The following is a 26,658-nucleotide window of genomic DNA, read 5'->3' as shown; positions in this document are numbered from 1 at the left end:
AAAAGTAAAGAAGTAAAGGTTCATTGAATTGAATACTATAGTTTCCTACCAATGAGAGAAACTAATAATTAATTAATTAATAATTAATAATTAACTATGAACTTTCACTTCTATAATCACTCATTTTTCCTCCAAGAGTAAAAACTATGGAATACTTTTATTTTTGGTGATCTTCAAGCAATTAACAAGAACTATAAGCACATTGCAAACATTGACGTGTACAAGACAAGATAAGCATCGAAATCGCAAACGTTAAAACGCAGAACGTGTTTTGGGAAGCAGCCGCTCTCCGGTATTTTGGCCCACAGAAACACTGGATCCTGTCTCTCTGCTCAACCCTCTGGTTTCACTCATTATTCCAAACCTACCAAATGCAAACGCCATTATCAGCAATGCCCCTATGCTCAGGGCATGCATTGGGCCCACTTCGACTCAAGGGATCTCTTTTCTTCAAAGTCCTCCCTCATTTTCCAGTCATTCATTTCCCCAGTACATTGCAGCCACCAAATCTGGAATCCATCTTTGACCTCGGGAGCGAACCCTCAACCGTCTAAACTAAATATCTGTTTTGGAATCTGTGACTTGGGTCATATCCTTGGCATGCTTTTCTCAAACACTCTTCACAAGCTTTCTCATTCTTCTTATTTTGGAAGACGCACAAACAGATAGATAATCTGTCAGGGTTCGAGTCTCCAATGCCGACTGCTGCTGTTCAGAAATTATACGAAGCCTGCAATGAGAATTTCTCTTCTGTTGTTGCTCCCGATCCTTCGTCTCGGTCTATTCAGACCCTGCGCTCTGTTTTAGGTCAGTTGCTAACAATTTAATTTATTACCGGGTCCAATTATTCGCTTTATTGGTAAATCAGGAGCCTCTTATGTTCGTTTGCGAGCTTTTCAGACGGCCCGTTTATAAATTTATGGGTATTCTTTGTTCGTTATCTGCATTCTTTTTTAATCCCCATTCCAAATATGCCTTGGAAAAAGGCCTTGTTAGGCTTTTGGGGAAGTTTCTTTTTCACTTTTGGGTTCCCGGAAATGGGTTCATAAACGCCTTACGGTGGGATATGTCCGTAATTTTGTAATCGATGTGGTTTCTTAAACTTTCTCCTGTCCGGTCCGGCGGATGTAATTTAGCCAGGAAAATTGGGCGAAACAGGGTTTTTAAGAAGGATATGTAGTGATTAACATCTCAATTTCATTTATTTATTTGAATAAGAGATATTTATTTGCAATCTTTTTATACAAGATGAAAACAACGGATCGTGAAAGTTGATTCAGAGACTCAAACCACAAGATGAGCAGTTTGAACAAATAAATCAAAGTTCAGGAACATTTCAGGCATATGTGGCATACATTCATACATCATCTGTCGGCTGGATGGAAATTTTCATGAAAGCAAGGAAGGAACCAACAGAACTGATATCTTTCAATCAATCCATTAGATTGTCACAAAAACATATATGCTAAAGAGTCAACGCTAAGCAAGTGACAAAACTAGTAAATAGAAGGGGCTTGATTATTATTTGAAACACCCTAACTACTCCGGGGCTTTGACTATGAAGGCGTGTTTCGTGATACACGCAGCTTGATTTTCATCTTTTATGTTTCCCTGCTGCTGCTTAAACATAGGTTAACGGTAAGATCTAGCTGAGAACATTGCATGGCTTTGTGATGTTGTGGACGGCATGAAAGAGTGGGTCACTGCTGAGAAGGCAAACACCCAGTAAACATATTCTGCTTCTGGAATTGCTATGGTCATTATGAGAGTGAAACCTCTAATTTTCGTAAGGTATACAAGCTATTAATTTAGTATTCGACATATCTTATATATGAAACATTTGATAGATACTGCTTGAACCCGAAGTAAGCTTGTCGATGCAGTACTGTATGTGGGTCAGCTAAATAAATCAGCAAACAGAAGTTCAAAGCACAGAACAGAAGCAACTAAGAAGTAACAAGGAGATTTAGAAACATAGCACATATTAATTTGTAGCAGAATAAAATAAGGTCATGGACTGTTAAAAATTATGGAAACTAACAATCTTTTTGATAAATTAGACCCCTTTGTTTCTGTCTGTCTGTATTTGATGGGGTGATCCTTTGTTTTGAGGGACTGGATACCGCCCTTGACCGGCCCTTCTCAAACCCCTGCAGATTGACAACGGAATCTTTAGAATTCAATTTAGTTAGCCAGATCAAAGACTGAAGGATCGATCAACAAAAGATAACCACATAGTTATACCAAAAGATAGACACGTAATTAATCCTCAAAAAACAGAAGGCAAAATGAAATCATGCTCCCGAATGGAGTAAACTGACCAACCTGGAAAGTGAAGAATCAAGGGGCCCTGGAAAGGAAACAACCACACCATATGTAAAAAAGAAACAACTGTTTACACTTTAATAAGTTCAAAATCTATAACAAACATGAACATAATTATGATCGTGAAGTTGTAAAATTAGCATTGGGAGGGGAGCTGATTCATTAGGAACCTATCAAATTTAGCTACCCAAATTGATCAAAACCACTGAGCCTAATTTGAGGCTCTTTGAGTTACAACTTACTATCTACCCAAATTTCCAAATTCAGATATGCCCTTCTAGTTCCTTAGTAGAAACCTTCTCTATTATACTACTCAAACTCTCAAAACTTGAACCTCCTCCTCCTTAAAGTATACGCTTATTAAATATATTGTGTGTGACCTTTGGTCTCCATTATTGAGCTAAATAGTTTGAACATTTATTTCAAGTGTTGTCGAGGTGGCATAATTGACACTTCAAAAAGGATGTGCAATTGACACTGAAAGGATGAGTGTATTGTGTCACTTAACATTTTGGAAGAAGTGTTTTTTTGTCAATAAGTGAGTTTTTGATCAATTTTTGGCTACTTGACGAGAGTAATTGATGGTCGTTAGGTTTTTCAAAAAACCTGCTTGTGGATTATACTTAAAATCTGCTCATGTGACTTTTTTTTGGAAGAAGAATCATGCAAAATTTTTTTGTAGGAAGAAATCTATGCATAGACATGTGTATTGATCAGGAACAATTGACCAAATTGGGTCATTATGCAAAATCTTTTAGAGGTTATGCAAAAGCTTGCATGGTAGCATGTGGGTTGAATTGCACCCCAAAGCTTTGGCAAGGTCCACAAAACAACTAGTCTAGCTCAATTTTCCCAAAAGAACAATCCATGTGAAAGTGGAAGTCTACTAACAAAATACCCACTTCTAACACACCTCAACAAAACCAGATATCAAAACACATGGGGTACAAGAGATTCTTTTGCATAGAAAACCAAACATTGGAAACAATAATATTTCTATGTTTTGCCCGATGCAAGGTTGCTTGAAATCCTGGATTAAGCACACCAACTGAAAAGATTATGACCTTAGTGCTGAAAATTGATTTTGGCACTTGTGTTGTCCCAACCTAAATGTTGTGGTGGTGTGGATTCCTACTGGCTGTGTACTGACTAATGTGGCAGTGGTGTAGATTCTTGTTGGGCATGTAGCTATACTTGGGACCCACCCATGATTGGGCATTAGTATGTCCATAAGAGGGTTGTGTTAGGGTTTAGAGAGACATAAATAACAATTACATGCAAATATAACCAATATCTTGAAAATAATAAAGCACACATAAGAGAACACAAGACACAAAGATTTAACGTGGTTCACCCAATCCTTGGGCTACGCCCACTAAACAACGAGTCCAATATTCTTATTATCTAGTGATTACAACCCGATTAAAGTCCATAATCCCTTACAGCTCAATGCTGCAGCAAGAAGCTACAATCTCATCATACATAATGAAATCCCTAACCCTAAGCCATTTTATACAAGATTTTTGCTGCATTGCCCCTGTCTTGGGGGCGCTGCCCCCAAACCCTTGTAGTAAAATCTGGGGGGAAACCGCGCCAAATAAAGTGGGAAAAAATAAACCTTTGAGTCGGATTAGGCTCTACATCACAACAACAAGGGTTATTGCCCCTTGACCTCTAGCTGGGGGCGCTCCCCCCAAACTCCCGTAGAAAATCTAGGGGGAAACTGCACCAAATGAGTAGGAAAAATTAACCTATGAGTCTGATTAGGCGCTACATAACAACAAATTGGCTTGTGTTGGCACTCTAGTGCGTTGAAAATCCCACTCCTAACATTGGTGGGCTCTATTCAACTATTATTTTGGGCTTTTGTTAGTATCGAAGCTAAGATCTTGTAGTTGAGCCCTAGTGGTTTGGTGTGTTGTGATGTCCTACCTAAATGTTGTGGTGTGTTGGTTTCCACTAGTGTGTGCCCAGGGCTAGAACCCACTTGCTATCGGGCAGTCATGTGTCCACTAGTGGGTTGGCCGACATTGACACTGGAAGCTCAATAGCAGAGTTTCTAGACTCGTTGTGAGTCGCTGAGTCTTGGGGAGTTATGAGTAGAGACAAGGTTGCCAGGTCAAAATGACCCTGATTTGGACTTGGACAAGTTAGACATGTGAGTTCTTGTGACTTGCTGATTCTCGACTCACAACCTGGCTCGCCGAGTCCAAGCCAGTTGACTTGACTGAAGTCAGTGTAAATTTGGGCATAAAACACAATTTTTTTTGACTTATTTCTTCCTTGCAGCCTTAATTTTTTTTTATTTGAGTTGCAAAAGTCATTTCTAGAATCTGAGTGGGTCACTGAGCTTCAATAACATCATCAAATAAAAGCTTCATGAATGCTACCCTTACATAGTTGTAATTCCTTGAGTTCTTGTGCTTTGTTTAACAGGTAAGAGATTTGGCAGGAAGAGATTTGGAAATCACATGTTTGGGCTTTATTAGTACTGCTTTTGGCATCTTAAGAATTCAAGAAAATGATGCACGCTAAGGAGTTTTATGTGGTTTTGAAGGTGCTAATTTGATCTAGGCAGTAGGGGTTCTGCTGCCCCTCGACCGTGTGAGGTGTGCTGTCCTCAAGGGGCTCTGCCTATTGACTCCATTGGGGGCATTATCCCCAAATCCCCGGAAGAGGGACAGTTATGGAGGGTTGACTCCTTCAAAGGGCATGAATGATGAAGGGATGTGACTCCTCCAATGTGTGGAAATTGTGGAAGGTTGTGATCTTTGAAAAGGGAAGCCATGATGAAGAGGTGTGACTGTCCCCACATTGGAAGACATAAAGGGGAGAACTTTTCATTGTGGATATCCAAGGGAGAGCAATTTGGGGTGTAATATATTATTCTTAAATGTAACAACCAAAAGTGGTGACTCAGTTCTAAGAGGGGCAACAATAAAAGAGTATTAGTCAGATTTTGAAAGCAGCCTAAGAAGAAGAATTCCATTTTCTAAAGGAAATCAATCTAAGGGATCAACTTGATACGAGAAATCAGATTTAAGATATTTATACAGCTTATCTCACGTATTCAAGTAATAGTTACATCTCTGACCTAGGAAGTCTGGTCCGCTTGCTTGGGACCCTAGTATCAGCCCAGTTCGAACCCTGTTTGGGTTTGGGTCCGCTTTGCATGTGGGTTTGGACAGGGTTCATTCCTAGGCAGGCTGGTTTGACTGGGCCAAAGACAGGTCAAGCCAGTGTCGAATGAGGGCAGACCCAGACATACCAAGTGCGAACTGAGCAGAATAAAGCACCATTTTTTTGGCAAACTTTATTGTTTTTGTAATACAGACCAAGACTTTATTCTGGTCAAATTGGAGTAAATCCCTATCATAGGCCCCAACTGATGTTTCTAGTAGTTATGGTAGAGAATGAATGGGAGGTGATTTTCATCTTTTAATACCTCTCCCCATATGCAACATATGGGGCACCTTTTGCTACATGTCTGTGTGTGTTTATTTAGTTTCCAATATCAGTTTAAAACTAGAAGTCAATTATGAAAAATTAGTCTTTGGCCTCAAGAACATTTTTGACTAAGTAGATTTCTACTGAGAAACATTTGATAATTCAGTGTAGGGAACTATTATTACAAAATTTAGCTAAGATCTTTAACATTGCAAAACAAGATTTGCTGAAGTTCATATCTTTATTACAGAAAACTAAATTAGTCCTCAAGATTTCATCCTGTGAAATTTTTATATCCAATTGCTGATAATGACCTCTGTCTGATCAATTGCAAGCTCTTTATATTCATAAATTGTACTTTAAAGTTAAACATTAAACAATATCTTCAATAGGTGAAGGGAGTTGCAAGATACTTTTTAAACAATTTCACGCTGGATGTTGATTACAGCAAATGTGCTCTCCGGAAAGGGAGAATGTTATTCGAGTAGCTGATCCCATTGGCATTGACACTATTTATGAGTCAAGTAAAGTCGTTGATGAAGAAGAATAAGAAGAAGAAGATAATCCATGGTAGACGAGGTGGAAGAATGACTATAGCTTTCTATTGGAAATTTTACACCTAGAGACTAAATGCCCATAGATGAATTAGGAAAATACTTTGTGTTTCAGCAAAACATGGGGATGTGATTTAAGCTGTTTGAGTGAATTTCAAAGGAGGTAAAGCTCGTGAAAGTATTGTATAAGTGTTATATCAGACCCACAGTGTTCTTAAGATTCATAAGAGTGATTGACTTGTGATATTTGTTGACATAAGTTGATATAAGGAAGCACAGCACTATTTCACTGAAGTTTCTATACAATGGATTTCTCTAAGATAATTCTGTGACAATTTACTTTTTTGCGATTTATTCTGGGTCATGTACTTGCTCAATTTCGTGTTTGTACAATTTTTGTGATAATGTTAGTATGCAAATAGCTTTGCAATTCAACACCCAATTTGTATTATGGAACACCAGTATATACATCCAATATTATCCGTATAATTAGTAGTGTGTAGATATTGTCACAAATCAATGTGTAATTGTTTCTTACCTAAGAATTTAAGGGGCATGATAAGACATCAAATTTACAATCTGATAGTTTTAAGTGCTTAGATAGCTTCACAATTCAACGCCCAATTGTTTTTGAGCGTACTATTTAAGCAACATTGATGTGTATCAAATTTGATACTTAACAGTATTAATGCTTAGATAGCTTCACAACTCAATGTTGAACTGCTTTAAGTTTGAAGGAGCATCAATATGCTTGCAAGCTTTTCAGTTAAACATCATGCTGAGATTTGTATTGATTGTTTATGAATGAAATTTCTATCTTAATTACAGATCTATGGGTACCTGATGTATACATCCTAGACACATAAGCAGACAAATTATGTGCAGAATTACATGCGCACATGCATGTATACATAGTTATTTAATATATAAATAAAGGTACACAATTTGGGTCATCGTCAAGAAACACACCAATTTAGTGCATGAGACCTCCTTATACAAGTATTCCACAAGTGAATGATTTGTTTATTAAATTGCTTTGAGGTGTACTGCCAACTCTAGATTCAAACGTGTGACCTGCATTATAAAGTACAAATACCTCCAGGCTAGGCTAGCTAAATATCTATGCGCATAAACAATTATGGATACTTATCTTAACACACAGTGACTTACGTCACAAACTGTTTTAATTTATTTATATAAAATTAAAGTGTATTGAGCACAAATATATACATGTGAAATGTGGTGATTGGAAGCCTCTCTCTCAATACACAGACACAGGTCTTTCTTACTTATAGTAAAGTGCCTTAAAATGATTTATGGATGGACAGTAAGAATGATAAAAGACACCGCAAGACATATTAACTCAAGTATTTGATTCTTTAATAACTGAAGTTGTTCACAACTTTTATAGTTGCTAGAGGCCATTGATCTTTATTTCTTTGCTTGTTCAAGAAAGGGCAGCATCTAGTGGTTTTCTTTCATGTTTGAAAATCACAGTACACTAACTAGAAGAGCCATATTAACTAGTGATCCCAATTTTGTGTTGCAGATTCTATTAAACCTATTGATGTTGGGCTAACTGAGGAGTTATTTGAAAACATTTATGGCTATGGTTTTTTTGAACCAAATGTACAGAATGGTGAACACTCGACGATTGCAGCCCAGTGGGAAGCACCCATCACTTATTTTCATGTTTACGAGTGCGATAGATTTTCGGTGAGTATAACAATTAATTTGTATTGATACGTAGTTAATTTTATCCTTTATTTTAAATTTCCATTGCTAGAGGAATACATATATATCAATTTACAAGCCAGCCTTCGTACACTGACAAGCACAAGTATATAAAGTAAATTATATAAGCAAAGGGAATGCTCAAGCAATTTTCCTTTTGAAAATTCTCCTGCCAGAATAACCTAGGGCTTTGTATGCCCTTTCATCCTTATCATTATTTATCATATAAAAACATCTTGTTTCAATCCTTGTCTTTTTTGCATATCCTGTGTAAGTTATAAGCATGTGACAGAAATTGAATAAAAGTAAACTCACATTTCATAATCATCATAATCTTAGCATGAAAGATGCCTATCCTTGATGGTAAACCCATCCTCAACTTTACGATACAAATTAGATGCTTCCAGTTGATAAAATTCCAAGTGACAGAGAATCTCTTTATATAGATTTCTCCATTTATTGGTGAATTCAAACACGTCATTGTTTTGCGGTTTTTCATAGGGAAACACGCATTTAAGATTAAAAAGATCCTTTTGGTTTTCATTAAAATGGTTGCCTAGTGGACGATCAGAGTGATTATTTTATATTTTCGTTTGACTTTCTACGGAGGCTTTAATCACTGAAGTTACCATCCTAATCCATATAAGTAAGAACATTATGTTGAATCAAGTAGCATCATATCTAGCTAAGGTTATATACACAGTTTATTGCAAAAGTAGAAATGTTTTGCAAAAACCTTGGGCGAGTTATATGAATACCTCATATATGAACTTTGGGAAGGACTAGGATCATTGTCAAATAATTTGAGAACCAGTATTGTTGAATCTAATAATGGGTGAATATCCCCAAGCCAATGGTATAGAATTTTGACATAAAAATCAATATCTCCCTAACCAAAATGGATCAAGATTGAATTCATATCCAGCTAAGCTTCTTAAGAAGTTGGCGGGCGTAGGTGGATTGTCATTGTAGTAAAGTTAGCTATAATTTTGTTCTATTGTTTGTTGGGGCATCACTAACTTCTCATTTTCCTTCCATGTTGAGATTTCATCATCTTCTGTTACAGCGAGCAGTGTTATTTTTCATTTTCATTTTCATTATGTACCGATGAGTTCCTTGTGTAATGCAGTCTCTTTTTCAAGAAATTGTGGTGAATATGATGTTTCGCCAATACAATTTTGAGATATCAATAACTCCCCTTTTCTGCAAATGGTACAAGAAAAACTGCATGGCATCTACATTAGAAGCTAAAATACACCAGGATTGAATCCATATCTAGATAGATCCCGAGGAAATATGCTGACTGTGATTGTTTATCAGAATATGATTGCACAACTTTTTGGGTCACTTGATTATGTAGCACCGACTCCCTATTTGTCTCCCACATTGATCTGTTTTGCTTATTTTGATATGGTGAGTGCATATTGTGGGGCCCATTTCGTCATTGAACCAATAATGCACTCATGTAACCCCATCTCCAGTGCAAGAAACTGTCCTAGATACTGAGAAAATTGGTCTCCACTTGGCCTAAAATGCTTGTCTTGAGCTACTAGAGAGCATCTAGCACATTCCCTTTAGGGTTGCTGATCATGCGAAGAGCATTGCTTCGGTCAGCAATGAACTTTTTGCTATTTTCAATACCCATTGCTACCTTCTTTTCTTGATGGTGGATTAACAAGGATAGAATGCTAATTGTAAATTTTACGTGGTTATACAAACAAACTTACTATTATAATATTTCCATAGATAATCTTATTTTTGATTGATGTTCTTTAAAACTTAACAGTAGCATAAAAACTATCACCCTAAGTCACAAGGTTCGAATTCGAGTTCTAGTTCGACAACTATAAAATTCGGATGAAGTTCGGCAAGGTCCAAAAATTCGGAAAAAATTCGACAATAAATTCGCCTTGTATAATTTTCAAAAAAAATGAAAATATACGATCCTTCCTCAAATTAATAAAAATATTACTTTAATTTACTTATTTACAAATTAATCAATAAATTATATTAATAATAACTAAAATAAACTGTTTATTACAATATGATTTTTGTATTTAGATTAACAAGTATGTTAAAATAATACTAAATATTAGATATTAAAAAAAAAAAAAATATTGAGTTAAACTTTTAACTTCTAAAATAATAAATAAACTTAAAGCGATGTAATATTAATAATAATAATAATAAGTAGCAAACAAATTAAAACCTTAAATTATAAACATTAGTAACTCTAAAATAAACAAACCGAAAAACCTAAAATGTAAAGTTTTATATACATGGAAAAACTTTAGAAATTTAAAACATTTTAGCTCTGCAACCATCGGCCCGTCGGCAAAGCTTTGGCAGAGATAAACGACTTTGGCAGGTAGTGAATTGGCAGGTTTCAGCAACCAACGTCGACGCAGGGGTTTCGAGGAATGTTAAGCCACGCATAGGGAAGCAACCAGAAGTGACGGATTCCACCAACGAAGCAGCCGTTAAAAATAATGCAAACAAGAGACGATTTCCAAAAACACATTGATAAATTTTGCCCGTGGCCATTTTTGCCATACGAACTTGATGCGAACTTTTTCGAACTTCAATATTTTTTATACATTCGCCGAATTTCGAACCTCATGCCGAAAATTCGGCGAACCTTGTGACACAGCTATCACCTATTATAAGTTATAACTATCAAATAAATTGAGCTATTCAAAATATGCTCACAAAATTTGCTGACTTAATTCAATTTGGTTTGACCTTTAAAACAATGCCAAAATAGTTGTATACTGAAATTGACCATATAAAAATATGATATTTACAATCCAAGATTGTCCAGTGTTCCCCTCTGTGGTAGGCCACTGTGAATTACGACCCAGAAAAACAGGCTTTGTTATACTCATTGCTGCTTTACAGACACCATGTAATCTGAATTAGAGGTGGTAAGCTTAAACATAAGATTCCATATGCCTTTGGGTTTTCCCCCAGTGTGAAGCTTGCATCATTAGGCATCTATAGAGGAGCATGATGGATGGTTCTTTATTATTTAATACTTCCTTTGTCCAATCTCATCACAAGAACATTGAGTGAAGCTATTTCATGTCTAAAACTTGGATTCTATAGTTAAACTTAGATTTGATCAATGATGATTTTCTTAGTATTTGCTAATTTGAATCATAAACTTGACTAAATGTATAGGTTCTTTGCACAAAATTTGTTATTCCTTTTTAAGTAATGGAGGTCACCACAAAATGTTTTATGAAGCATTGCCAATGTAGTATTTTCTTTGAAGATGAAAATAAAAATTCGATAATGCATTGGCAATATCTCCCATGTAGAATACAGATATTATGATAGCTTTGGAAGGAATGTAAGAGCTCCCTTTGTATGTAGGGGAATTCCGAATTTTGTACTCAAATATTTCTAATATTGATTTGCTAATAAAGGGGCTCAGTTGTTAATCTTGGTGGATCTGGAGTTCTACTGTACTTTGTTAACCATTTATTTATTTTAATGATTTTTGCTAATCTTAGGTAGCTTTGCCACATCAACAACCACCTATGGACATTTACTTAGTGCACAGCTCTTGTTTGATGCCAGTCGATGATAGTTCTAGATGAGACTCTGAAATATACTAGACATTGACTGTTATTTGGAAGAAAGTGGAGGTGTGGAATATGAGGGTGTATGTGCAAAAATTTAGCCTGTTATTACAATTACAAAGAAATAAACATAAAAGCAATATAATCTCATGGCCTTGTAGTCTTTGGATTTCCCTTGATACTTCATAAGGAGTGCATATAACGCCTCTGTGGTAACAGTCTCCTAGTTTGATTTTTCACTCTTGTGAAAACATGGGTTAATGAGGTTTTTGAATGGGACTGGTTTGACTAATTGGTGGTTGTTTACGTGAAGTTGAGCTTTCTTTCTCTGTAATGTTGTAGAAGAATTTTATTGTGCATGTTCTGTTCCTCTGGAGCTGCACCATCTCTGCTAATAATTTGGCTATTCTACTAAGTTGCCAGTTCGGATTCCGGTTCGGATGCGGGTTCGAGATTCAGGTTCAAAATTTGTCCAAGATTTTTTTGAGTTGGGTTCGGATTCGTTTTGGGTTCATTATATATATATATATATATATATATATATATATATATATATATATATATATATATATATATATATATATATATATATATATATATATATATATATCATTTTAAAATAGTTTAATAATATTAATAAAATAAAAACACTTGTATTTTGTTAATGACTTCAAATTTTGAGTCAAATAGTAAAAATATAATTTATAAAAGCATAAGTTTAAACATATTAAATTAAAGTTTATTTTAAGAAAATATTTAAATTCTAAAACTTGAAACATTTATTTTTTATAAATAAAACATAATATAACTAAGAAAACCTTAGATTGCACGATATAATTTTTACAGAATAGGAAAAACTGAGAAAAACATTACAAAGCCAAAGACAAGTAGAGTCGCAGTGCTGGGTTGGAAATCTGTGTCACTGGTGTTGCTGGTCCATGACACTGTTCTGTGGTAAATCTGCGTATTTCAAAAAGCCATATCTGTGTTTACCTGCATTGCTGGTGTAATGCGTGTTTAGCTGTGTCGGTGGTGTAAATATGTGGGTTTTATAATGCCGTGTGTGTATTTCAAACCAAAAATTGAAATCGCAAAAGTAGAGAAAGCTCTAAAATGGAATTCCAAACTGCTCAAGTTGTCACCCAGTCACCGGAAATTCGTTCAGGGCTCGCACAGGGAAAAAACGAGTTGACCAAATTCGCACGGAAGTCGACCAGGGCCCTGCGTGACGAATTTGCATGGAATTTCTCTGCAGGCGAATTTGAACTGATTTTGAATCGAACCGGAATTTTGGACGAGTTGAACCCCAACTTCCACCCTCAGTGACTGAATGTGGTAACTTAGCTATTCTATCATAGCCCTGCTGAACTTTTATTAGGGTATGTTGAAAAGCTGTCCTCTATCCTTGTATGCTCTTTTTTTCTTTTGTTCCCTGAGTTGATATTTGACTTCTTTATCACCTACTGACATGCAACATCTGATATCTGATTTTATTTTGTCTTATTAAAATAAAATTGCCTCAGGCTGGCAAGATTACAGCTTTGGAACCACTGAAATGATTCTTAACTGAAAACACACAGAAAATCTATAACTGATAATTTCCTAACATAGAAATCTTTTCTAGTAACAATTAAGGTCTTTTTTTTTGGTTATATATATACACACACGTTGGGAAATGCAGATTCGCCAGACCCAAAATTTGTGACTTGACAAAAACCTTGGCGACTTAAAAAATTGTTTAAATTCTGATAGAAAGTTTTACAAAATTCAAAGATAAAATATATCCAGCAAGTCCATCAATTAGTACAGAAGTGTTTTCTATTAAAATTGAATCATTTGAATACAAATTGAGTAAATTGTATCATCACATGAAATCTTGATACAATATTTAGCTTGCAGGTATTATGAATTTATGAGGATTGCTATTGAAAATCATCATCATAATTCATAATTTATTAAATTGCATATTACAACATTTGACATCTTCCTCTAGTCTTGTAAAAACTTGGGGAGTTTCTACTCTTTGCACTCCATTGTAGCTCCTCACTCTACATCAAAGGATGTGTTCATGGCTTTAATTTGACCAAATCAATGAACACCTCTGATTTGTCACTTACGTTTCTTGTGCAAGGCTGAGGGTAATTATAAAATAATAATGATATTTGAATTTTTGATACTCATAGTATGATACTAAATTATTGACCAGTGATATTATCATACTGATAAAGACAATTGTCAAGTTGTCTAAAACTTATTGTAATCATATTTTTATATGGGAAGAGATCCCAATAACTAGTCAGGGTCATAGTGTGGAGATCCCAATGGAGTGAATGGGGTCAAGGGGAAATACCTCTTGTGGGTTTTTTGGGGTGATGCTTCTAGTGAGGTTGAGGGGCAGAACCCCTCGTGGGGTCCAGAAGCAGTGCCCTTGGTGCATTCTTTATTAAAATACAGGGTGGGGTGAGGGGCAGTGGCCTCACACCCAAGCCCAAATTAAGGCCATTGAAACCAGACAAAACTTCTTGTTGCACACACTAAGTTCATCATTTGTGAGAAATTAGGTATTGGGGACAGTTCAATGAAGAATATTGCTCAGCAAGTGTTATGCGAGGAAGTGTGCGGGTGTTCATGCATTTTTTAAGTCAAAATCATGACTTTTTTGACCAACTGTTTTTGTGTTCCACATTTTTAGGGCAAGTCTTTCTGGTGAGTAAATGAAACGTGCTATTTTGTTACACACAATGAGTATGCCATATATATATATATATACACGGTTTATGTTTGGTCTTACACACACAGTCAAACTAGACCAACTTATTGGCAAACCTAGAGTAGATTTGATCCCTTTATAAATTATAATTTTATTGATTCTAATGCACTTTAGACTTCGAATCAGGATTTGGGGATTCTAGTAGCTCCCTGTATGAATTTCTTGATTCCCTATATGACATCGTGTACCTCAGGGATTTTGTCCCCATGATACTCAGTTCCACACCTCTTGATGGTCGTTGCAAGTACCCAGCTTCTGTTGCAGCATCACGTTTCTGAAATGGGAGTTGAATATTTTTAATTTTTAGTAAGTGCTTTTTTTTCTCCTTCAAGTGCTTTTAATACTCCTTCAATTGGTTGATCCACAATCATAGGCAGTTCATCCCTTAAAATGGTGGCAGCTGTGATAGTATATTTCTCAATTAAAAGGTCAACTGGACAGAACTGAAGAATTCAACCACTTCTTTATTGAAGACTTGGCCGTTCGTATCTGAAAGACTTGGTGGCTTATACCGCTGACAAAGTCAACTACTTCATTCCAACTGAAAGACGCAAAGAACTGCAATTCTGCCTATCTAACTGATACATCTATGCTGCCACAACTCTCTGGTAGGTAGCTGCCTTATTCCAATATTCCACTTTTTTAACGGAAAGTGCTTACAATCCTAACTTCTAAAAGTAGCAATGCTGAAAGTCATCCAGAGCTATGGATTAGAAAGGAGACAATACAATAGGCAAATCAACTAAAGGCAATGAGTCGTGCTGGTGTATCAAAAACGTTTGATGTCCAAGCTGATGTGATAACTTACTTGACTTCAAAATAATCAAGATGTAGATGAATGCTTCGTAACATGTGCATATTCAAGGTGTGAAAGAAAAAAATCACCAACTGTTGCCATTCATAGGAGGTGAGAATTAAGCAACAAATGCTGTTGAAGTTATGAGTGGATACAAATAGGTCCAATTTAACTTGCAGCTTGGTTAACTGCCACTGGAATGCTCCAACAGCGAAGAGGTGGGAACATCTAGTTTGAACTTTGATGTCATGAAAGGGTGAAGTAGACTTAACTACAACCTAATGTTTGAATCATGTTTTGAAAGTGAGGCACATAAATGCTAATCTGCAAGATTACCAACAAAAGCATGTGGTGTTAAAATCAAGCCTAAGTGACACAAGGGCATCAGGAGCCAAATCACAAGAGTTATTGTCTCTTTTTGATTTTTACGTTGTTTAGGTGTTTTCGAGTCTAGTAAGGTCCTTTGAGGCCATTTGGTAGTATGTTGATCCATTTCGGAAAGTTATAGGTCAATTGGTTAAAAGATGTAAAAGTTGCTCAAATTGTAAGGAGAATTTGTTACAATATTGTTAAGGGTTTTTTCTCTTTTGGTTTCATCAATTTCCATCCAGTTTTTTGAAAGTTATGGCATTTTTGATGAAAACTGTCCTGAACCCTGCTTAGGGTTTCTATCAACATAAAAAAATTCATATCTCCCACTTGGTGCAGTGAAAAATCCTAACTTTTTTGTGTGGAGGTCTGAAAGACCATACTATTCCGTGTCCCAAACTTGCAGGCTCCAACAATGAGGTTTGCACGTGCTTCAATCATTAATGGACTGATTCGTCTGATATATGGATGTATCAGACCTTTTTACAGTAGTGAGGACAAGTTTGAATGTAGCAAGGAATGGTTTGGTCTTTTTGTGATAGGAGTGCGTGTGAAGATCCTATAAATTTGTTTAAGGGATTGTGTGTGACAGTGAGTACCAAGTCAGTGTGTATGTTCCTTGTAGTGTGTTATCCCTAAAAGCTTCATGTGATCACTTGAATACAAGGTGCATGGGTTCCTTAAGTCATTGGTTGTGATTGGATCCATTTGGGTTTGTTTATCCCTGTTCCCTTCAAGTTGCCCTTCCAATCCTCAAGAAGACAATAGTTGTAAAACCTAAGTAGTGATGCGCGATTGGAAGTCCTCACGTGGAAGTCGTCCATTGCCATTGTGTAGGACCTGTCCAATATCATTGAAATGATCAAGTAGAGTGGGTTTAAAGTTTATATTCTTCAAGACAAGCCCCAAGTCAAGTCCTAGAAATAAGCCCATGGGCCTAGTTATTTTGGAAATTGTAGAAGCAGTATTGCCATATGCCTGACAAGCCTAAATAAATCCTTGCTCTGCATCAAATTTGTATCAGAACTTAAAAGGTTTAGGAAAAGAGGGTTGAGCCCCAAGTTCTGGGCAAGGATGTTTTGGAAGTTTTTGTATTGCTTTTGACAGGTTGAAGAGGAGAACATACATGCGAGAAAAATAGGTAATTAAGAAATATAAAGAAATCTAGGTGAGGTATTGGAATAAGCAATTCAAGAAAAGAGAAGAGATGGCAAGATGCAACAACAAACTCAAAAGGAGAAGATGGAAGCTAGATATGGTCAGATGCAGAGATTGATAGAAGAATGGCAGAATGGGAAGAACGTATTAAGCCTGTAGTGCGGTAGTATATTGAAGACGAATACGGAGGAAAAGTTGGGCATTGGCCAATGGGAAAGAAGGTGAAGTGGCCCATAAAGCTGATTGTTCACAAAAGGAGAAAATAAATGATGGTTACTTTGAAAAGAGAAGATGAAACCAAGGAAGAAGCGACATTCATTGACATGGACATGAAGGGAGATCAAGAGTGTTCTCAAGCAAGCATCAAAGTCATGGAATTACAATATTCTCAGATAGGCACAAATGCTATGAAGATGGCTATAGCTGAGATCAAGGAAGAAGACCAAGGAGAAATTTATGGTAAAGGTATCTTGTCTCTATGGTTTTTATAACGCGTGTTGATGGTAATGTTTTTCCAAGTGTAGACCAAGGAGAAAATGAAGATGAGGATGAAATGGGTAGTAGCAGTGAGGTATATGATAGAGCCATAGGATCTTGTAGTCTTAAAGCAGAAAAGCTGATAAGCCAGAGAAGATGCAATAAGAATGCGATAAAGAAAAATGTGCAAACCAAGAAAAATGGAGCAGATCAAGTTGAGCATGGAGATGATTGAAAAGAGGTCAGAGAACAGCTAAGCATGTAGCACAATCGGAAGAAGAGAAAGAAAAAACAAACCATCATTTGAGATGGAATGTATACTTCTTTTCACTGGGGACTATGATGCAGGGGCATCCGGAGCCTCATTACAAGCATTATTGTCACTTTTTGTTTTCTAAGTTGTTTAGGTGTTTTTGAGTCCTTTGAGGCCATTTCAAATCATGCTGATTCATTTTGAAAAGTTATAGGCCAATTGGTTACAAGATGTAAAAATTGCTCAAAATGTCGTCAATGTTGTTATGACAATTTTCAATCATAATGAGAACTTGTTACAATATTATTAATGGGCAGTTGTGGGACAGTCGAGAGTGGGAAACTGACTTGAATAGCATAAATATGCCTTAATCATGACCCCAGGGTCTGGTGGACATTTGAAAGAAAATTTTAAATCACTTTGGAGCAAATTTCTGCTTTAACGTTTTTTCCTGCAACAGTCCTGTTCACGGTTTGTATGGTCCATTTCATGACTTGAGACCAATTGAAGAAGGTTCCCACATGAATATACTTTGTTTTGCTTTTGGTTTCATCAATTTTCATCCAATAATTTGATAATTATGGCATTTTCGCTGAAAAGTGTCCTGAACCCTGCCTAGGGTTTCCAACAACACAAGAATTCATATCTCCCATATGGTGTGGTGAAAAATCCCATTTTTTTGTGTGGAGGTCTGATAAACCATGCTACACAGAGTCCCAAACTTGCAGGCTCCAACGATGAGTTTTGCAAATGCTTAAATGGACTGTTTGGCCTGATATATGGAGGTATCAGACCCTATTACAACAGCGAGGACAAGTTTGATCGTAGCAAGGAATGGTTTGGTCTTTTTTTGATAGGAGAAGATTTTGAGAGTATGTTTGAAGGTCCTACAGAGTTGTTTAAGATGTTGGTGATCACTAGTGGTAACTATATATCAAAATGTAATGACTATCCTAAAGTGGGATTGTGTATGATAGTGAGTGCTCAGTCAATAAACAGTCAATTTGTGTGTTCCTTGTGTTTTATCATCAAAAGCTTCATGAGATCACTTGAATACAAGGTGCAGGGGTTCTTCAAGTTGTTGGCTGTGGTTGGATCCATTTGGGTTTGTTTACCCTTGTTCCCTTCAAGTTGTCATTCCAACTTGTAAAACCTATGTAGTGATGCATGATTGAAAGTCCTCATGTGGACGCTGTCTTTTGGCCATTGCACTACATCAGAGGGTCTGTCCAATGTCATTGAAATGATATAGTACAGTAGGTTCAAATGCGCTAAGACAAGCCGCGAGTCAAGTCATAAAAAAAAGCCTACGAGCCAAGTTATGTAGGAAATTTAGAAGCACTATTACCATATGCTTGACAAGTGTAAATAACTCCTTACTTTGCATCACTAGATCATCCGATTTGCAGAAAAGGATTTCGTTGTAGTTTACTCGAGAAGGTGTGCTGCAGATCCTCTCCCTATATATGTGTGCCCATGGTTGGGAAATACTGCAGTTTAGGCGTTAATGTAGGGATAAGGGTGTATCATCACTGAAATCTACTTGCACCAATACAATGTTGTTACGAAATACTTGATAGAAAAGAAAAGGGGCCTTGCAACCCTTATTTGCAAGACTTGCTAAAAACAAGTCTGTAGTTTAGTAAAAGAGTTGAGCTGAGCTCAAACTATACTGATGCTTATTATTTACTAGTTACCTAATTTTTAAGGTTTACAGAAGAGTTGGGCTAGTCATTGTTCTGATCCTAATATGTAACATTTGTATCATGGGATGAGATCAACTTTTAGTAAACTTGTATAATATAAAATGATGAGAAATGCTAGGAGGTAGATGAGTTATGTGGTTATACGTTGGAATCCCAAGCTCACCCTTATGCAAATCTGATTAACACGACCTAAAAAGGATGAAGGAATGGTAATGCAAGATGTGAGTTAAAGGATGGGATTTGGGGGATTCCTTTTAATTGTGGAATGTGTATGAATGAATGAATAAAATCGATATAGAAGTAAATGAAAATGCTATGATATCAGATTTAACGTATAAAAGTAAGTACAAAGGGAAAATGGATAGAATGAACTCACCTTGAAATAAGAAGAGGAAGATGAACCTTTAGTGTCCATTTGGTTCGTGGAATTGTAGAATTCGAGATTTCTACAAATCTCGATTTAGCCAAATTAAGGTTTTGCAAGTCTTCATTCCTATTTTTGTGATTTTACTTGAATTTTTATGCGTAAGCTTGGAGTTGCAGGTAGACTCCAAAAATTAGTCCAATCTATTGTTTTTACTCTCCTCAAAAGATGTAACCAGGTTTTGATTTTCAATTCCTAGTTGCTAGTGGCAAGTTTGATAACCTGTTTTTGAGACAAAATTAGAAGTCTGGTATTCTAATTCCATTTTTCCAATTTTGAAACAAACGCAAAAACATTCAAATCCGGATTATGAAAAAGCCAATTCCCATCATCTTCCACGAACCAAACGGACCCTTAGATTTGAATTTGACTACCGTTGGAACGTAGGAATCAACTATAATTCCAAATCTGCGAATCTGATGTCCATAACTGTCTGCTGTACAATTGTCACCCAAAAAATTGCAAGAACAAATCGATATTCAGGAACCCAGTAGCTCCAAATCCAATGAAAATTTCTGAGGTTTTACAACTGTGTCTGAAGCTTCCAAATCCAGATCTGCAACTCCAAAAAATGTTTCCGCACACAGAAAATAAGGGGAAAAGGTTGTGGAAAGGGGTTTTCCTTGGTCAAACTCCTGTATAGAAATTAACCTTGAAATGAAATTGAATTTGCATAAAGGAAAGTAACGAGAACGAGATAATTCTTAGATTCACCTTGCATGGAATATCCTCATGGATTGATTTAGTGATCAGTTAAATCCATGAAGATGCTTGTATGTGTAGACCTTTGAATGAATTGTAGAATCAAGGATGCCTTCATGAGTGCATAGATCTATGATCACCAATCCTATATCTAGAATGTAGATATGCTTTACAGCCTCAACGGAGAAGGAGAGAGAAGAAGAATGGATGTGTGGATCTTCTTGCTTGATTGAGAATTCCTCTAATAGTCCATCATGGGAGAGAAACTTGCATCAATTAGAGAAGATTACCTTTTCTTGAATGGATCTTGAAGAAATGGGGACTTGGAGATCTTAATTGGATGCTTTCCTTCTAATCTTGAATCCAAATTCTCAATTGTGCAACTTAACTTGCATTTACGTGTTCTTGAGATCACCAATAGTTTGCACTTGATCATGAAATCAACTTGTGTGTGTTATGTCAAAATGAGAGGAGTTGATGTCATTTTATATTCATTTCGGGATTCAGTTTTCATCAAGGCTGACCTAGTATCTAAACCTTGGAAGAAAACCTCGCCATCTGGTCCCAGGCCAAATATTGGGGTCAAATTCCCAGAAACAAGCCGGCCAGTCAACTTGGTCCAAGCATAACAATACAAATCTAAATTTTTTTGGGATCTAAGGGAGTGATAGAATGTGGAGGGAGAAATTGCAGATTGTTGGGATCAAGCATAACAAACTTTCAGACCTCAAAATCACTAGAATGGGGTCTAATAGGTCCTAGAGCCTCCAATTATGGGTGCTAACTTTTTAGGACAATACACATCTATAAATAATTAGGGAGAGAATTAGAATCCTAAGACGATGTACTATTTGTTTATATCACAATGTTAACCAAAAGTTAGAACATTTAAGAGTATCACTAGGTAGAACTTCATTATGTAGACCTTGTGCTTTTCAAATTGTTTAGTTGGAAATATATTGACCCAAAAAATTAATTGTGTACTTGGAACCTTATAGAGAAATCCTACAGGCCATCACTGGAGCTGTTGAAAGAAATTAATAATGATCACTTCAAGGAAATAAAAAATAATTTAGTTGGTTGGCCATTGATGTAACAAGCTAATTCTTGGCAAGAACAAGTTTAGCTAACTGAAGCAAAGGAAGTTTGATCCAGTATAAAATGCCATTTTATTTTTATAATATAGTTATTGCATCAATCAAAACATTAAAAAATGTTTAAAGGAAAAACATTTTATCATGTTTTATCTTGACCATTTTACTCAACATAAAATACGAAATGTAGAATCTTACTTGAGTGTACTAGCATTACTGAATCCATTCTGTCTTTCTTGAATACTTCAAAGTAACATGAGGGGAAAGTATCACCAGGGCATTCTTATCGCACAACCATGGATCAACTGATCTCCCCTGCACACTTCCTACTTGAAGTGGCCCGGTCCTTCGCAAGTGATGTAAACATGGTGATGAGCAAGCTATTTGAATCTGGTATATGGTCCTCCATAACTCTAGTTGGTCATATCCTATAGCTACTTCTAATTAGCATGACCTTCGACTAGGAATGCATCCAGAACAATACAATCTGTTTAACACTAGCATAACTTAATTGTACCTTGGCCAAGGTTTTAAACACGCAAGCTCGTACAGGACATGTAGTTTAGTTCTTCACCCTACTTGATTTGGTTCCACTTCTTGATAGAAATTCTGGTATCTTATTTCTTAACTGCACAAGACTCTTGACTTACTAGTCCTAGTCATTCTACTCTTGATTTAAAATACAGAAATGGAGTTCATATACATTCATTTTATTAGAAATCAGTAACATTGATCCTTCATTCTGGGGTATGACATTAACAATGATCATGGTCTATAGCTATGATGGGACTTTCAGGAATGTAGGCTTACTACTCTTACCACTTCCACAGAATTCTATGTCATAGTTGTCTATTGTAACCAACGATATTGATCTATCGATAACAGATTTCCACAATCCATGATATTATATTTATAATTTATGCTGCTGGGTAAGATTTTGTGCATGTTAATTAACACCAATGTTTCGGAACATACTCAATGATCCATCCTCAGGATGAGATAGTTTAAGAATGCAAAGTGATCCACTCATGATTACAAATTGACTCTGACTGAGTCTAGAGATTGTAGGAATGGTTTACTCAAATTTATTTAGTAGCTTAATTCTGTTCTCACTTTCCAGATAATAAATTCTCTCCTAAATTCTCAAAAGAGTACTGAAGCAGCTGTTCATTCTTACCCAAATGACCCCACACATGGGTAGTTAACCTTAAAAGACATCTCTCTGTTTCCATTGACAGTCTGGAAACATTTCCTTTGCTGCTATAAACTTATATATCTCTACTTTGAGTTAAAGCTTTCCAGCAAAGATAGGGAATGATACCATTATTCTATCTTCTTTAGATACCAAGGAAATTATTTCCTATGTCTACATGAGATTACAGCATATGTACTGGTTGTTAATGTGTGTCACACTCTTCATTAATATACTTTAGAAGAAGATGGATGACTGTCGACAGTTTAAGTATAATAGCTCTCTAGCTTTTGTAATTACTCATGGCTTTAAGAACTACTTCCATGCTCTAGTAAGCTTTGACTAACATTTCTTTTTGATATCTATGTTACCATTTGAAGATTTAGAAATATTTCTAGTATGTTTCTGAGCGTAATCAAAGTGAAGAAAGGTGTTAGAGAAGGTTTACACATGCCTGTGAAAGTATATAAGCCTGCACCTGGAATGAAGAAATGAATGTCCTCTCTCTACTACCGCTGCAGTATATAAGCCTGCACCAGGAATGAGGAAATGGATGTCCTCTGTCTTCTACCGCTGCCTGAGAATTTTCCTTTAGTTTTCAGACTTCTATATTTGCCTCTCTTTCTTTTAAATTTTTTAACAGCAACTGTAGAAGCATGTGTTGCTTATTCTATTTACTGGGTGGGTATATGAGAGAGATCACAACATTTCTTCTTATACCGGTTCTTTCTCTGAATTTCATCACTGTTTTCCATATTTCTATTCCATGCGTGTCCTTCAATGATGAGAGAACACCTTTTCCAACATGTATATCCAGTAAAAGCCAAGACAACTTATGCGCTTTGCAGACATATATGTCACTCTTTAACAAAACCAACTGTTCAGTAGGAGATATTTTCCACAGCAAGTCAAATTATGATATTGCTATCAGGATTTAACTGTGTAGATTTTGAGTCAAACTCATTGACCCATATATCATGAGTAGTGATTCACACATGAATCCATCTCTCATGAGAATAAATGGAACACCTAGCACTCATTGGATCTAGGTGATGCTCATAGAGGTGAAGCACTAGGACTTCCCAGGAGGTCACCCATCCCAGAACTACTCCAGCTTGAGAGCGCTTAACTATGGAGTTCCCTCCATGGTTAAACCCACTCTGCTTGCAACCCCATTTGCAAAAGCTTCACCACGTGTTGTGCCTTATGAACCATTCATTAGAAAGCCCCTTAAAGCTCATCAATTGATCAGTAGGAGATATTTTCCAAAACAAGTCAAATTATGATATTGCTATCAGGATTTAACTAGCTAGATTTTGAGTCAAACTCATTGACCCATATATCATGATTAGTTATTCACAGACAAATCCATCTCTCATGAGAATAAATGGAATACTTAGCACTCATTGGATCTAGGTGATGCTCTTAGAGGTGAAGCACTGGGACTTCCTGGGAGGTCACCCATCCCAGTACTACTCCAGCTCGAGCGCACCCAACTGTTTTCCCTCCTTAGGCTTCTTGCAACTCCCCCATATGCACATCTTTATTCAAACAAATTCAAAAGTTAGTTCTTCCCTTCTTGTGTGACTACTCATCGTGGCTGGAAGGATGACTTCCTATGCATGAGAAGATTTTCGATTTTCTTTATAATTTCAGTGTTCATCCATTGTGCTACATATACTATGCAGTGGCTTTTAGTATATTTCAATTTGTTCTATTTTAATTATATGAATTCCAAACGTCTTTTTCAACCTTCCAATTCGCACTATGATTTTTCAGTGGAATTCAATTTCCATTAAAGGAAAACAGGAATATAGTTTATACCAAAATAATGCAGTTATAAGTTTATTTTGCTTATCACACACACACACACACACATATATATATCCAAATCTCTCTCTCTCTCTCTCTCTCTCTATATATATATATATATATATATAGATAGATAGATATAGATATATATGTAATATTTGTAGTACATTAAAATATATATTTGGGTAAGAGTATACATTAATATACTTTTGAAACAATAACACTGAAACTTATTACTTAACCATATTAAGGACAAAAATCGAGCAAAGGTCTATGTCTAAGACGAAAGATCCTATCCAAACAGGATTACTATCAGTTCGACTAGGTGACATCGTAAGACCAACTAGCAACCTAGTCCAAACTTTACTTCCTAGGCTTGTATCAACCTTGACCTAGCCAGTACTTACCAGTTCGAAGGCTCGGATCAATCTGTAAAGAAATGGATTTTAACTTCTAAACTGCCTCTTTGAAAACTAGCATATCTCAAATTTTCTTTATCAGCAGTTGAAAATATTCATTTTGGCCTACTACTTTTATATTGAGCTCAATATGACTTGATGTTTTTGTTTCAGATAGGTATATTTTGTTTGCCAGCATCAGCAGTCATTCCATTTCATGACCATCCTAGAATGACAGTTTTTAGTAAGCTTCTATTTGGATCAATGCACATAAAAGCTTACGATTGGGTTTGTCCCACGGATACAGAACCAAATACATCACAAGGTAAGTCCTCTAGGCCATTTATAATTGAATACCTATGTCACTGTGTTATAGATTAAAATGTGAGATAGCTGGTCGTAAGATGGAAATTTTCTTACTTTGTGTATATGCAAAGTTGCCCGGGAATTCAGCTTAATTTATTCCATTGTCTTAAATACTTGGTACATCCGAAGCATGGTGCTTTTGATATTGTCCCAGGGAGAAAAGCACACTGCTTTTCAACTACTACTAGGAAGGATTGTCTAATAATTTGTCTGTTTCCTTGTGCAGTAAGATTAGCAAAATTGAAGATTGACAATATTTTTAGAGCTCCCTGCAGTACATCAATATTATATCCTACATCTGGAGGCAATATACATCAATTTACAGCAGTTACTTCCTGTGCAGTGCTTGATGTTCTTGTTCCTCCATATTGTGATACAGCTGGCAGGAGTTGCACTTATTATTGTGAATATCCTTACTCAAGTCTTCCCGGTAAGTTTATCCATTGTAGATTTTTCTGGGTCATTATGAATATGTCTGTTTAGTAGATTCCTAGATAGTATTGTATTTGTTGAATTGTTAGTATTTTTGTTGATGGTAAAAAAGTGATTTGTTAGCTATTTTCTGTTGCAGATGATGGTAATATGATAACTGATCTTGATAGCAAAGGGGGTTATGCATGGTTGGACGAGATGGAAAAGCCAGATGACTTTATTGTTGAAGGAGCAGAATATAAAGGTCCACTAATTGAAGCTCGATAACCTTTGTGCCAAGCATCTTGTTTTAGAGATTTCATATGTATCTTTTTCTGCTGTACTTTACTACGTCATAAGACTGATTTGGAAGTACGAAAAATACAAACCTAGTTTCAGGTAGTTAGTAGCCTGTGTCAGATGCAGTTGTAATGAAATGGAATGATATAATATGCTATAATTTAACAGTAAAAAATTTATCAATGTTTTTAATTCATTGGTAAATTCAAGCGAAATGCTAAATAAGGTTGCTGTCTGTAGGGATTATATGCCAGTTGAAATAAGCATGTATGGTCGATGTGTGTCAACTAACTGTCTCCATTTTGCAAAGTTTTATTTTGATCTATAATAAATGAAAGTAAATACTTTGCTGGTTTTTGTATTGTATGCAATTTTCAGTATAGGATGGATGGTTAATATTAGGAATCTAACCATGGCGACACCTTTTATTGTAAGTTTACAGTGATATTCAAGGCTTAGAATGGTTTGATCGCACAGGATAGTGTTGTTTGTCTTGCATGTTATATGTTTTTATTTTTGCAGAGAAAATAAAATTTGTATAGATTACAAGTATCAATATCTATCTTCTTTGGATCTAATACAATAGCTTCTGCAACAGTAAACATTCATGATACATGAAATGAACCAATATTTGGAGAAATCAAAAGGTGATTGAGATGCATGATATGTATATGGAATTGATGAAAGTAGGTCAATGGGACTTGAAGGGCACAACCATTTACATTAACAAGCTGAAACATTTACACAAAAAGAAAACGGAAAGTAGGCCTTGAAAATTCAGAGGAG

At 36.0% G+C, this 26,658-nt stretch overlaps 1 protein-coding gene across 1 annotated transcript; it reads left to right on the top strand.

Moving 5' to 3' along the window:
* The first annotated feature begins 261 nt into the window (after nucleotides 1-261).
* On the top strand, nucleotides 262-26,227 carry LOC149553431 (plant cysteine oxidase 1-like). Its single transcript, XM_089788878.1, has 5 exons — nucleotides 262-807; nucleotides 7,876-8,042; nucleotides 24,970-25,120; nucleotides 25,388-25,591; nucleotides 25,733-26,227. The coding sequence occupies exons 1-5, from the start codon at nucleotides 696-698 to the stop codon at nucleotides 25,858-25,860; spliced, it is 762 nt and encodes a 253-aa protein (XP_089645004.1). The 5' UTR covers nucleotides 262-695; the 3' UTR covers nucleotides 25,861-26,227.
* The last annotated feature ends 431 nt before the right edge of the window (nucleotides 26,228-26,658 follow it).

Source organism: Cupressus sempervirens, chromosome 6 (genome assembly GCF_028749045.1).
Source record: "Cupressus sempervirens isolate cs-2001-9-10 chromosome 6, ASM2874904v1, whole genome shotgun sequence".
In the NCBI taxonomy this organism is placed as follows: domain Eukaryota; kingdom Viridiplantae; phylum Streptophyta; class Pinopsida; order Cupressales; family Cupressaceae; genus Cupressus; species Cupressus sempervirens.
The sequence above is the reverse complement of the archived record's forward strand: the minus strand, read 5'-3'. Positions and strand labels throughout refer to the sequence as shown.

Bases quoted from the DNA above. Each gene is read 5' to 3' on its own strand.
- LOC149553431 (XM_089788878.1), top strand. From the start codon at position 696: ATGCCGACTGCTGCTGTTCAGAAATTATACGAAGCCTGCAATGAGAAT. The intron at 808-7,875 runs GTCAGTTGCTAA...TTTGTGTTGCAG, and splicing joins GACCCTGCGCTCTGTTTTAG to ATTCTATTAAACCTATTGAT. The intron at 25,592-25,732 runs GTAAGTTTATCC...TTTCTGTTGCAG, and splicing joins TCCTTACTCAAGTCTTCCCG to ATGATGGTAATATGATAACT.